This window comes from Populus euphratica, unplaced genomic scaffold (assembly GCF_000495115.2).
Source record: "Populus euphratica unplaced genomic scaffold, PopEup_1.0 scaffold439.1, whole genome shotgun sequence".
NCBI classification, from domain to species: Eukaryota; Viridiplantae; Streptophyta; class Magnoliopsida; order Malpighiales; family Salicaceae; genus Populus; species Populus euphratica.
Window position 1 is genome coordinate 104,508 of NW_011500088.1, and position 12,484 is coordinate 116,991.

Consider the following 12,484-nt stretch of genomic DNA (forward strand, 5'->3'; position numbering starts at 1 on the left):
ACGGATACTTTCATGTCGGAAACCAAGTTATACAATACTGAATCATAACTATATTAATATTAACCTCAAATGGCTTCTCAAATCAATCTTCATTAGTTAGTAACATTAATGTCACTCATCATCACAACTTGTATGCTAAAAATTGACAATAAATTAAATATAATCACTCAAGTGGTAGTTGGTACACAAAGATAGGATTGAAGATCCCAAATACATCAACAACAGAAAGGCATACAGCCTGTTTGACCTTTTCTTTTATTTCTTTAATGAAACACAACAGCTTGGAATTGCAAGGAATTTCTATAAAGAAAATGGCATAGAAAATTGAAGGCCATAGAGCATTTTGGATCCTATAAAAATGGGGACGAACCATGTATTCATTTTCTCAATAAAAACACCATTCCCACATCCCTCTACATTCAGCACCATTTTTTGCATATTGGTTCTGATTTTTTCAATATTCTCTGTCTCTTCTCTCTCTCTCTCTCTCTTTCTCTCAATCTTTTTTTATGTTTTGAGAGAGGGTTTTTTTTGGTAGTAACGAAGAAGGAAGAGACAGAGGAAAATGGTTGTTTCAAACATTTCATTTGGAGTTTTTGCTGCCATTGTTGCCATTGTTTTTGCCATCTCTATACCTTTGGCTCATGGCCAATCTTCAGCTCCAGCTCCATCACCCACAAGCGATGGTGAGTCTCTCCTCGCCAATATCTTACTTTCTTTGAAATTAAATTAATGAACAAAATCTTAAATTGCTAGATTTATTTTAATACATGATTTAATGTCAATTGTCAAATTGAAATTTGTTTTTAGAACTTGATCCCCCCACCCCTCCCCTTCCTTGCTCAATTTAAAAACCATTAAAAACCAGATTTATTTTCTTTTAATATGGGATTTTTTTCCCTTAACAAGTTTATTGGCATCTCAGTTGTGAATTTGATTAATCAAATCATTTGTTTCAATTTTCATGGTGTTTTAATTATGTTAGAATTTTTTTTTTCAAGATCATAACTACATTTCTACTAGTTTTCTGTTTCTTGTTTAAAAGAGTAGATACCTTTGATTAAGATTATTGAATATCCTGAAATTAAATAAATAAATAAAACTCACCCTTGTATGCTCTCTTTTATTGTGTTTGCAGGCGCTGCAATAGACCAAGGAGTAGCTTGTATTCTAATGCTTGTGGCGTTGGTGCTCACATACCTTATTCACTGATGATTATTCATCAAACAAACTAAGGCACATACATTATTTTGGATGTAACGTCATATCAATCTCCCCTGTTCTTTTTTTATTTTTTTTCATGTGGGACAACATTGATATATTCTCTTCTAAGAAAAATGTTTGGTGTGTTCTAATTATTTCCATATGTAATTTGATGAGACTTGAAGGAATATATGGCTGTCGGCCTTCCAGAAGAAAATTGTCATATATATATACTATTTGTTTTTGTATTTAAAAAATATTTTTGAAAAAATAAGCATTTTTTTATATTGTTTTGGTTTTCTAATATCAAAAATAAATTTTAAAAATTAAAAAAATAATATTATTTTAATGTATTTTCAAACAAAAAAATATTTTAAAAATAATCACTACTATACTATAATATCAAATAGGTTTATAATTTATTAATATTACAACAATTTGTCTACAACCGAAGAACAGTTTCAATTCTAGATTAATTTTCATTGCTAAAAAGAGCGAAGAAAAAAACACAATGAATATATGAGAAAAAGATTTATATTTCATATTTCCTGATTTCTCAATAAATTGTGATGAATTCTAAATGAAATATAAAGACATGATGGGCTGTGTTTGGTATACCAACATCAATATTCTAACATACTATAGGTTAAAGATTGACAATAATTAATAATTCGCTCTTTGCCTAAGCATGTGAAGATGGATGCTCCTAGATTTTATGTAAATTTTGGCCCAAATGAATATTTTATTCACTTGCCTTAATAAAATCGATATAAGAGGAGCTGCCATTAAATCTGTGAAGGTTGTGATGTTCCCTTTAACACAACCTTCATAATTTTATTTTATAAGAATCAATTTAACATTTTTTCATATAAAAAATAATTTAAAAAAAAAACATGTTAAAGCACATTTCCTGATATTATCATTGGTATTCAATATTAGATCACTCATAGCATTATTATACCTTCCTTCTTCCTTCTTATAATGTATTTGGAAGCCCTTGTTTAAATAAATATTTTATAGAGAATAGACAATATTTAGCCGTATTGATATTTTAGAACAACTTAATGAAGCTAAATAAGAATCCATTTAGAAGAATCCAATTATCAATGAGGCCAGCGCCAGACTCCAGCAAAAGCCACTTCATAGTTCATAAGCCATAACCATTTGTGTTCGATATATGAACATTCTTTCAAATTCCTGAGTTCTTCCCGTTCACACTTCATAATTCTCAACGATTGTATATTTAGTGATCTAACTGGAAATGTAAGAAACAGATGGAAGAAGGTATGGAAGAGAGTTTGTAAACTGAGTTCAACTCAGAAAAAAAATTTGCTGGGAGAGAATTTCCCAAAGTATCAAAATTTCTCCTTCTTTGGAGCAGTAGACGCTATGGACAAAATTGGATGATCAAAAGAAAGATTCAATCCTCCTCTTCCAGGCCTCGAGAAAAGCACCTAAAACATGATTAAACTGCATTTCTTCTCTGCTTGTATATTATTCACATAAGCTACTACTGGCTGTTTTTCCAACGTCAAGTGTTGTTCCCATGCCGTCACCAAACATTGCTCCCGCAAGAACCAAAAAACTTGTGAGGACATCAATCCCCATTTATTCTGAAGTCGCATATCGGTGATGTAGAGCATACTTCACAACTTCATAAAATGAAACTACAATCCCAACAGATGGCCCGGCACGACCAACACGAGGACCAACACCTGTGAACAGTGCCCTTATCCCTCCATCCCTGATCCAATGAAATCAATATTCATTAACATATTGTAAAGTTCATAAGATCTGTCATGGCAATGCAATCAAGTGGTTTGCATGCCACAAGGTACCAGCCTACAAAGAGAACCTAACAACAGTTTGGCATTGATTAATGAAGAGGATGGGTTTTAATCAAAAACTAAATTCATGAAATTAGGAAGATACCTCCAAACCTCCATCAATGTTTGCCGGGTAGTCATCCTCAATGCTCTGACAGGATCCTTCTAAAAATTAAAAGATATCAAATTCATTAGATATCACTGGTCAAGATAGCAGTGCATGAATTCAATTCCCAAGCCACAATCTGAAACCTATTTCAGTTGGTTCCTCTTGTTCTCGTTTGGCTTTCATGAAACAAAATAATAATTTAATTGCAGTATTTACTTTTAGTTGTTTCTCAAATAATGACCCTCTACCGTAAGATTAAGTCAAAACGGGCAGGCTAAAGGCTAGGCAAGAGGGTTAGAGCGAAGGGTTAGAGGCTTCCTCCAGTCTCTCACTCCAGCACCTGGGATTGCAGGGCATATTACAGCAGCAGGTTAGAGTGAATTATTGACTATAGAACAGAACACAGAGTTGGCTGGTTTGCTTATGCTTATTCCGCTCTCTCTAGCTGGTATAAAACCTTCCCATACTGATAACCAAATTAGATTCAGCTCTAGGCACTTCAGAACCAGCATTCCATAAATTACAATATGTATGGAACACCTTAACACATGAATGGAGGCTAAAATCTGCCTAAAATTGCGTTCAGAAGGACAGGGAGAAGAAATAACCTCTATCTGCCTGCGGGTTTTCGCAACATCTAGAGGGCATGTAGCAGCGGCAGCAAGACTTCCTGCAACAAAAGAAGCAGAAAAGTTCGCTCCAAAGACACTCAAACCATTGGATTCCTCGCCAACCAAACTTAGGAGCCTTCTCCTGATCTATATCAACAGAAAAAAGAATTTGCCATTTCTCAGCAAAATCTGCAGCATATAGACTATAACTACATCTGAAATCCATTAGCCCAAAAAAGGAAATTCCTATTTGTAGAAAAGCAATAAGATGATGCTCTTACTGGCTCAAGGGTTGACCAACAAATTGCTGAGTACGGAACATCACGAGCAAGTTGTGCTCCCATGCCTGTCCACAAGAAGCGGTAGCCTCTTGCTGTTGCAAGAAACCATGTTAATTATAGCAATAAGTAGTTCCAAAACAACAAGTTCATTCTGCATTATATATTTACTGGGACATGTTTTGACTTTTGATCTCCAAACCTTCATTTTCATCCTTTTTTTTCTTTTCTGACAGGATCCTACATTGTCCTTTCAGTATTCAAGACTTTTTCACATGTTTCTTGTAAGTGGTATGAATTTTAATGAACCAATGCCAACCAGCAGATAAAGACTTTTTTTTTCTCTCTCCCGAGCATGGATACTGATTGCCAGTAAACTTTATTCCTCACCAATCATTACTAGTAACAAAGCTGAGTTTGAGGTCACAGTCATTCATTAAGTAGGTGATATTTCAGATAAGGCGTGAAACAGGATACACATCTCTTATAGTTTTATTACACTACCTTCAATTTCCAATCCAAGGAAGATCTAAAAGCATGCAACAATAAAAGAATCCTTACTGTTTTGAACATTGTTTGTACTTCTGACATGGGAGAGGACCTCGAGTAGTGTTTTCCAAACTCCGGGAGGTTTACCAGTTTGAGTTGCCTTAAATGCCTATGGTTGTTGCAACAAAAAAAGTTAAATAATAAGCTCCCATGAAAAGAAAACAACCATCCAGGATCAAGTATTAAAGCAAACACAATTTCATAGTATAGAGTTAGTTTCTTAAACAATGTCTGGGGTGACAAAACATAGACTAAATCATTGAAATTGTGGAATTCCTGGTTCAACATTTTCTGTGACAAAATAGATTGATGCATCAAGGAACACTTCAAATAACATCCCTTGAAATTATGTTTAGTCGTACATATGGAATCTGGGAAAACAGTGAGTGCCAAATTGCTGTCCACATAATGAATTGGGAACAAAGAACTGTGGCCCAAATTGTAATTCGTATAAAAGAACAAACATTCATAAAAACAATTTAAGATAAAAAGAGAGAGAAGGCACAGAAACACAAATATAAAGCCACACAGAAATAATCTCAAATTCTATGCTTCCAACTTATGGCACTGATCCAGATTACAATGGGTGACAAAGAGATCAAACAACATTTTAGAATACCCAAAAAAAAAAAATACAAAATGCCGACAAGGGTAAATCATCAAATCATCATCTACTTGAACAGGTGACATCAATAGTTCCATTTCTAGTGTCACATTGAAACTAATTAACTCTTAGTTGTAGCGTAGGGAGCTTGGAATCTGCATACTTATAGCATCCCTCCAAAACAATACTGGAGGCGTGTAAAAGATGGATGAATATGCACCTGATAGAGGGATTCATTCCCAATACAAAACAGACAGTATAAATATATGGTATCATTTTTTCTACCTGCATGCGGGTTCTAGCAAGTTCGATAGGATAGCAAGTTGCACAAGCTAACGAACGTGCCAATGAGCCTGCTACCAAAGGCACATAAGGTGTGGCACCAGGAATATTTTGGGCAGTTAGATCCTCCAGCCAATTACGAAATAAATCATAGCATGGTAGGTAGATCCCAACCTGCATTCAGAATTATGAATAAATATTATTGAAAGCTCACATAATATAAAACATTTTAACATCACAATAGCGCCACCTCTCAACTGAAATAACCTCAGTGATTGAGGGACTTACTGTTGGCACAGCCAAGGCCAGACCAGCATTTGTACCTCTCCACAGCCTCGCAAATCCTTCCTGCAAATTCATCCTCCAATTACACAACTGATAGTGCTTTAAGCCATAGAAAACTAAAACAACAAAGTCATTATGGATATAAGCCACAGAGTTGCATATGCATATCACAATCATTTCACAATAATAAAGGATAATATGCATGCCTGCAACTGCCTCACCAAACACGATGACAAACTTGTATGAATTGCATCTGAGATGCAAATTTTTCCACTGCAAAATACACATACAAGGATTTCAATGTCCCATCATGCAGTTTTTCTTTTATTATTATTCTTTCACCCATATATAACACTAAATAATTCTATTTAATAAAATACTACGAGACCACCAACCTGTCGAATGATTTTGTAGAAAACATCAAGAGTTCCCTTATACTGAAAACAATCTGGAGGACAAATCAACACTGTTCCATGAATCCCAGCACGTGTACATGATGGCGAACACCTAAGATCAGCAAACATCTGAGCCAACACCCAAAACCCCCAATCAATCGCAGACTGTGCCAAAAAAATAGTTATACAATTTATACATACCGGAAAAAAGTCCATATATACCATGGTTGGCCCAAAATATGCCATTCGACTTATAATGTTACTTAGCGGGTGTGAGTACGCAACTCCAGCTGCCTGTGCTTGCAACCTCGTCTGCAAATCAAAGAACATGAAATAACTCTGCAATCACCGTGCATTTCAATTTTTGAACTACTAAAACTAACATCAAATGTAAAAAAATCATATCCCTTAGGAAAAAAAAGGACACTCCACTTAAGAAACACCAATGAATCTTATAAAAAAAAAAACCAATAGAATTTACATAAATCAACAACCAAAAAATGCCAAAATAATTCCTCATTTAGAAACCTAAATATCCAAAAAATAACTGAAGCCCATGAAACAAAAAAAATAAAAATAAATAAACATACATCCATGAAGAATTAATTACCTTGACAACATCAAGAGGGTTAACAATGATAGCAGACAGAAAAGCAGCACCAGCAGCAGACAAAACTCTTTCTCCAATCCCTAAATTCCAATCTGTTGCTGTTGTTGCAGCTGCTGCTGCTCCATTCGATTGTCGTTGCACCTGTGCATCACAGAATCCTCTCTCAGCCAATCCACCGTGGTCATGACTGCCATGAAGAACCATCATCGATGATAAATCATGCCCCTTGCTATCATTGTTTATTTCCCATTGATTTCGTGTTATCCCTGACCCCATCATCTCAAAAAAGAAGAAAAAAAATATAGATTAAAGAGATGTTTGGTGCTCAAAAAATAATGGGCTTTCGGAGTTAATTAAGGAAAGATTGCATTTTTTCGGGATTTTTGTGTTCTTCCTGATTCCTTGGAGAGCAGGAAAACGAAGAGAGGGAGAGCGTTATGTTCACAGCGTGTCTTTGTTGAGGCCCCGTTTGGTCGACGGTTTTTTCTGGAAGTGGAAGTGTGTGTTTAGGGTTTGTCTGGCTTTGGTTATTAGACTTTTATTTTTGGCTGTGTGGTTGGTATAAATTAAGATTTATTATTATCAAATATAATATTGTAAATGTATGATTTTGACTGGATTAAAAAACTTATTCCAAAGCTAATGAGTTCACCTTGTATTAATATAATTTCTTTACTCCTAATTTAATATTCTAATTCTATGTGCTTATATTATTATCATATCTTATTTTAATCATAATTTTATAATAATGTGAAAAAAATTAATTTTTTTGGAAAATTAAATATTTATTTTTAATAAAAAATTGATTTTATTAATGACAATGTTTTGATAAAAATACATTTTCAAAATCAATATATTATTAAGAAAAAATAACCCTTAATATTTTTAAATTTTGTATATTTTGTAATTGTTCGGTATAGTTTAGCAAACTATCATTTACATCATGAACTTTGTACACGTGTTAACATCATCACAAAGAAAAAATTAAAAATAAAATATAAAATTATTTACTGATTGCTATTATTTTTATTTAACAACTAAAATACCTTTATTTTAAATATTATAAATTTTCCATTGAATATAAAAAAGAAACAAACTAAATCCATTACAACCACCAACTTGCACAACTTTCAACCCAACAATTTCTTAACTGATTGTATTTTAATTAAAATAAACTCTAAAAATACTTTTTTTTCTTGTTAAGAGTGTTATTTAGTATTGTGATAATAAATTACTTTTAAAATATATTTTGCATGAAAATATGTATAAATAATTTTTTATTTTTAAATTTTTATTTTTAAATCAAAAAAATTTAAAAATAAAAAAAATAATTTTAAAAAAAATATTTAAAAAAAAACACATGCAATAAGAATCTCTCATACTAGCTAAAATCAATTTAAAAATCCAGAAGAAAGAGCATTGAATAAAAAAGTTTTTTTATAAACAAATGTGGGTCCCTTTGCTAGCCTATTCTAGAAAAATCGAGCCTTGGCAATCACATATGACATATATTAAGATAATTATTTTTGTCAGTCAATTACTTTCATTGGCAAAATTATAAGTTTATAACATGAAGTCTATGTTTGTTAATCATAGTTAACTTAATTACTTGCCAGCAATGCCATCATTTTGATACTATTTCAAGAAATTCACCCCGTTTGTGAAATATAAGATATCAATAAAATATAATAATCAACTATCGATTATTCTTATAACAATTCAAAATCCAAAGAATTTTATAAAAATAATTATAAATATCAAATGCTTGTTGTAATTATATATATATATGTATATTAAAAATACTAAAATAATATTTTTAATTTGAGAATGCAAGTTTAATCATAGCCCTGGATTTTTAAATATATCTAACTAGAGTAATCCTCCATCATGCCTTACTACATGATATAGGTTGACATCATAATTTATTATACTGAAATAATAATAATATAAAATATAAAATACAAAAACAATATACAAGCTGGGTTGGGACGAAGCAATGCCATGTACAAATTGTCTCATCGAATTGAATAAAAGTCGGTCGAAATCAAAATAGATCGATGATTATTTTGTTAATGTATAATATAAACGCACATTAGGTTTGCTGTACAGCCTGTGCCATCACATTACATTATATAAGTCTGTAAGTCTCCTCCTATAATAATTCATAAGATAAAAACCGAACTGAAAGGTTTTAATGTGAATCGAAAAAACAAATATCCTTTTATAAAAAAACAGTTTGGTTCTGATTTTAAACTTAAAAAACCAAATTAAATTGAGCCAAACCAATTAAAAATATTCATTATAAACTAAATATCCTTTTATAAAACAAAGGCAATGTGAATCGAAACCAGTAAAAAATAACTCAATTAAGATTCATTAATTCAAATTGAACTTAAATATAAAACTAAATTAAAATTAAAATGATAAGTTTTCGTTCACTTTAATTTAATTCTAAATTAAAAAATTCAATTCAATTCAATTTTCTAATATAAATTGTACCGTTTAAAAAAATATTTATCATTATGTAAAAGATAATAATTAAGTTAGTATTTAAGAGTGCAGTAACTTTTGTTTTTTAATGTATTTTATTTTAAAAAAATATTAAATTAATATATTATTTTATTTATTTCATGGTTTTAATGTGTTAATATTAAAAATAAAAAATATTTTAATATATTTAAAAAAAACCTAGTGTGTATTTAATATTACAGTGAAATATACATTTTAAAAATAATTTCATTTAAATTTTTTATTTTTTTATTTTTTTCAATATAGCACTTGGTGCGAGCTGCGAAGACTAAACAAAGAAATGGGCTCTATCTAACCCCAACCCACCCAAAATCATTTCCCCCCTACAAAATTTAAGTGCACCCAAAATTCGAGGGCAAGTAAAATCCTCTTTCCCTCTCTATTACCTTCTTCCCTTCATCTTCACTTCTTCTCTCCAATGAAATGAAATGGGAGATGGAGCTCGAAGAAATAGAAGCTGTCCTAGAAAAAATATGGGACTTACACGACAAATTGAGCGACGCTATTCACTCAATTTCACGCTCTCACTTCCTCCACTCAATCAAATCCCTCAAAACCACCACCACCACCACCAACAAGAAGCTCAACAACGAAAGCGATGTCGGATTTGAAGACAACAACAGCAACAATCGGGCTTCTGGGTTCGTTTTTTTTAAGGATTTTCGAGTTGATGGGAACGACTTGTCGGCCATTCAAGAGGCTAAGAGTCTTAACTCTATTCGGACTGCTCTCGAGAATCTTGAAGATCAGTTGGAGTTCTTTCATGTGAGTTTGGTTTTTGGGTCTATGGGATTTGTTTGTTTTGTTTTTTGAATTTGTTGGTTTTTTTTGGTTTCGAGTAATTTGTGGGAAATGAAGGGAATTTGTGAAGTTTTTTTTTTGTGGGTTTTTATTTTGGTGGGTTTCTATTGGGTATGGTATGATTGGTTGGTGAAATTATTGGTGGAGGAAGAGAAATTTGGATCCTGGGTGTCTATTTATTGATTATTTGGTAATTAATTTTATGAGAACTCATGAAATTATTGTTATTAATTTGAGTGATTTTGATCATTTTCCTTGTTTGATAAATCTGGTTGCGACTCTATTTTGATATTTGTTTTCCTGTTAATTTAGCCTGCATTGGTTGTTATGAGAACCAGACTAGCTTAATCAAATTTAGGCAAAAGAGTGTTCTTTATTTTATAATTGTAATTAGATGGTTCTAAGGCTTGTGGATTGCTGACATGCTTTGATATTGTGGGGTGTTTAATGAGTTGAACTTATGTGAAAGGACTGGAGAAAGCGAGAGATATCTGATAATTATTGTGTTGGTTCCTTCTAGACTCAATAAGACTAGAAGTAGTGTACATCTTGTTTGGATACAACTATTTTACAGTTAAGATTGCTTTGAGATAGTGTGGAGGAGAGGACCCTTTTGTCCTTGATGGAATGCTAAATAGTTAGAACGTGACACGGCTTTGTTTTCTGGTTGCAATGAAGGAGTAGGTTCCCTTTTGTCGATGGTGCATCGATTGTCCTGAAAAAGTGAATCTAGTTTTTAGGGTCTGAGTGGGTTAAGTGCTGTCAGAAGAATATAGTGGACCTATTGAGGTACTGGAGAAGATGTGAGTGTTAAGGACTGAGTTGAAGTGGTAACTCTAGGAAGATCTGAATGGCAAAAAGGACTTTTTGGAGCAGTTCCTGGTCAAATAAAGCCTTCTGAAATCATTTCAGATAACAAATGGTCAGTTATTCTGGGGAGTGGGGGGCTAAACATATCTGACTAGTTGTAATTAGATAGATAAGCTCTGCTGATGTTGGGGATAGCATAGCTTCAATTGGTAGTCTCAAAGAGAATTGAGTGAGTCAGAACTGTTAATCACGCAAGATTGATTACAGTAAACAGAAGTCATCTGGTCCTACAATGAGAAGAATGTTTGGGACAGTGCTTGGTTGAGTTCTAGGTGCCAATAGTGATGCTCCCTCAAGTATATTGGCTTTTGTTTCTTGTGCTTCAATTTATTTTGGTAGAACTCTTTGCTTCACATTTCATACTTATGCATCATTGGATAATTATGTCATTTCTTCTGTTATGCAGACGGTACAAATACATCAGCGGGCTGAGATAGATGCTGCAATTGCTCGATTAGAACAAAGCAGGATTATTCTGGCTATGAGATTGGCTGAACACCATGGTAAGAAGTACAAAGTAATTGAAGAAGCTCTGGCATTTGTTGGGGATGTGCATGATGCAAGTCACTTTGTGTCCCCTGAAAACCTTTGTGGTTCTCCTACAAGCCCATCAGGTGAGAACCTGATTAGGCGTGAGGGGAAGAGGCCTAACACAGTGATCAAAGCTCTCCTTTCGAGTTTTGAATTTGCAAAGAAATCCCTCAAATTGGATCATGTTGGTGGCTTATTGGGCAACGCTGCTTTATTCACAGTTAGCATGATTGCGATGCTCCATCTGCATCAGGTAGCCCACAAGCACCATCCATATAAACAAGAAGATCTTTACAGCAATAGGAATGGGAAGAAAGCTTTTGGGATGGAAGGATCTTTATCCAATGGTAGCCTGGACCACTTGGATGTGATGGTAGCCAGGGGTTGAAGTAAAAGCCTGAAATTTTTCTTGCAGTTAGATAAATGGTGGAAGCTTATGGTTGAAGAAGCTTTGTTGTTTTTGCGGATTTCTTCCCACGAATATCTGGAGATGTTGAGAAAGGGGCTAGCATGATCCAGTGCCAATTTTTATTGCTGTTGAGATTTGGTATTTTTGTTGAGCTGCAGATCCTTTTTGAGTAGATGGTTTTTTCTTGGGTGCTGATAGTACTAGTAGTTTACTTGTTGATATGCCATTTGTTTTGATTGTGTATATCCTAATATCTAACCAAGTTTATCTTGCGTCTGATAAGTTTATCCTCATCATCATGGCTTTCATTTTATTTTTTCCCCTCCTCGAAATGTTGTGCATCCGGATCTTTCAAGTGCTTTTTTTTTTCCACCATGGGAATTGGTTTTCATATTTCAAGCGATAGATATTGATATATGTTTTCTTTTCAGCCAGTAACTTCGTGGCCTTGGTTAAATTTAGTTTAAACTTGGTTGGATAATATCAATAAATAAAATAATAGTAATGTTGATCAAGCTTGACCGGATAGCTCACGAGGTGGCGGTCTTTGAAATTGTGTTTTAAATGATGTTTTATATTTTTGTATTATTTT

General features: G+C 33.2%; 2 protein-coding genes and 1 long non-coding RNA gene across 7 annotated transcripts; 2 read left to right on the top strand and 1 right to left on the bottom strand.

Annotated features, from left to right (window-relative positions):
• The first annotated feature begins 252 nt into the window (after positions 1-252).
• Positions 253-1,415, top strand: LOC105109037 (uncharacterized). Its single transcript, XR_839163.1, has 2 exons — positions 253-686; positions 1,139-1,415. It is a non-coding gene; the product is annotated as an uncharacterized LOC105109037 (long non-coding RNA).
• Positions 1,416-2,346: 931 nt separating this feature from the next.
• On the bottom strand, positions 2,347-7,258 carry LOC105109038 (mitochondrial carrier protein MTM1-like). 5 transcript variants are annotated; one of them, XM_011003619.1, is made up of 11 exons: positions 6,753-7,258; positions 6,365-6,454; positions 6,143-6,271; positions 5,954-6,020; positions 5,751-5,863; positions 5,466-5,636; positions 4,589-4,685; positions 4,031-4,122; positions 3,747-3,896; positions 3,136-3,191; positions 2,347-2,947 (listed from the first exon to the last, which is right to left on the bottom strand). In XM_011003619.1, the coding sequence occupies exons 1-11, from the start codon at positions 7,029-7,031 to the stop codon at positions 2,812-2,814; spliced, it is 1,380 nt and encodes a 459-aa protein (XP_011001921.1). In that variant the 5' UTR covers positions 7,032-7,258; the 3' UTR covers positions 2,347-2,811. The 5 variants fall into 5 exon arrangements, with proteins under 5 accessions (XP_011001921.1, XP_011001920.1, XP_011001924.1 ...); XM_011003618.1 differs by having other exon boundaries at positions 3,136-3,194; positions 6,753-7,257; XM_011003622.1 differs by having other exon boundaries at positions 3,136-3,194; positions 5,751-5,810; positions 6,753-6,859.
• A 2,339-nt stretch (positions 7,259-9,597) lies between these two features.
• On the top strand, positions 9,598-12,205 carry LOC105109039 (plastid division protein PDV1-like). The gene is made up of 2 exons (XM_011003624.1): positions 9,598-10,046; positions 11,359-12,205. The coding sequence occupies exons 1-2, from the start codon at positions 9,705-9,707 to the stop codon at positions 11,869-11,871; spliced, it is 855 nt and encodes a 284-aa protein (XP_011001926.1). The 5' UTR covers positions 9,598-9,704; the 3' UTR covers positions 11,872-12,205.
• Positions 12,206-12,484: the final 279 nt, after the last annotated feature.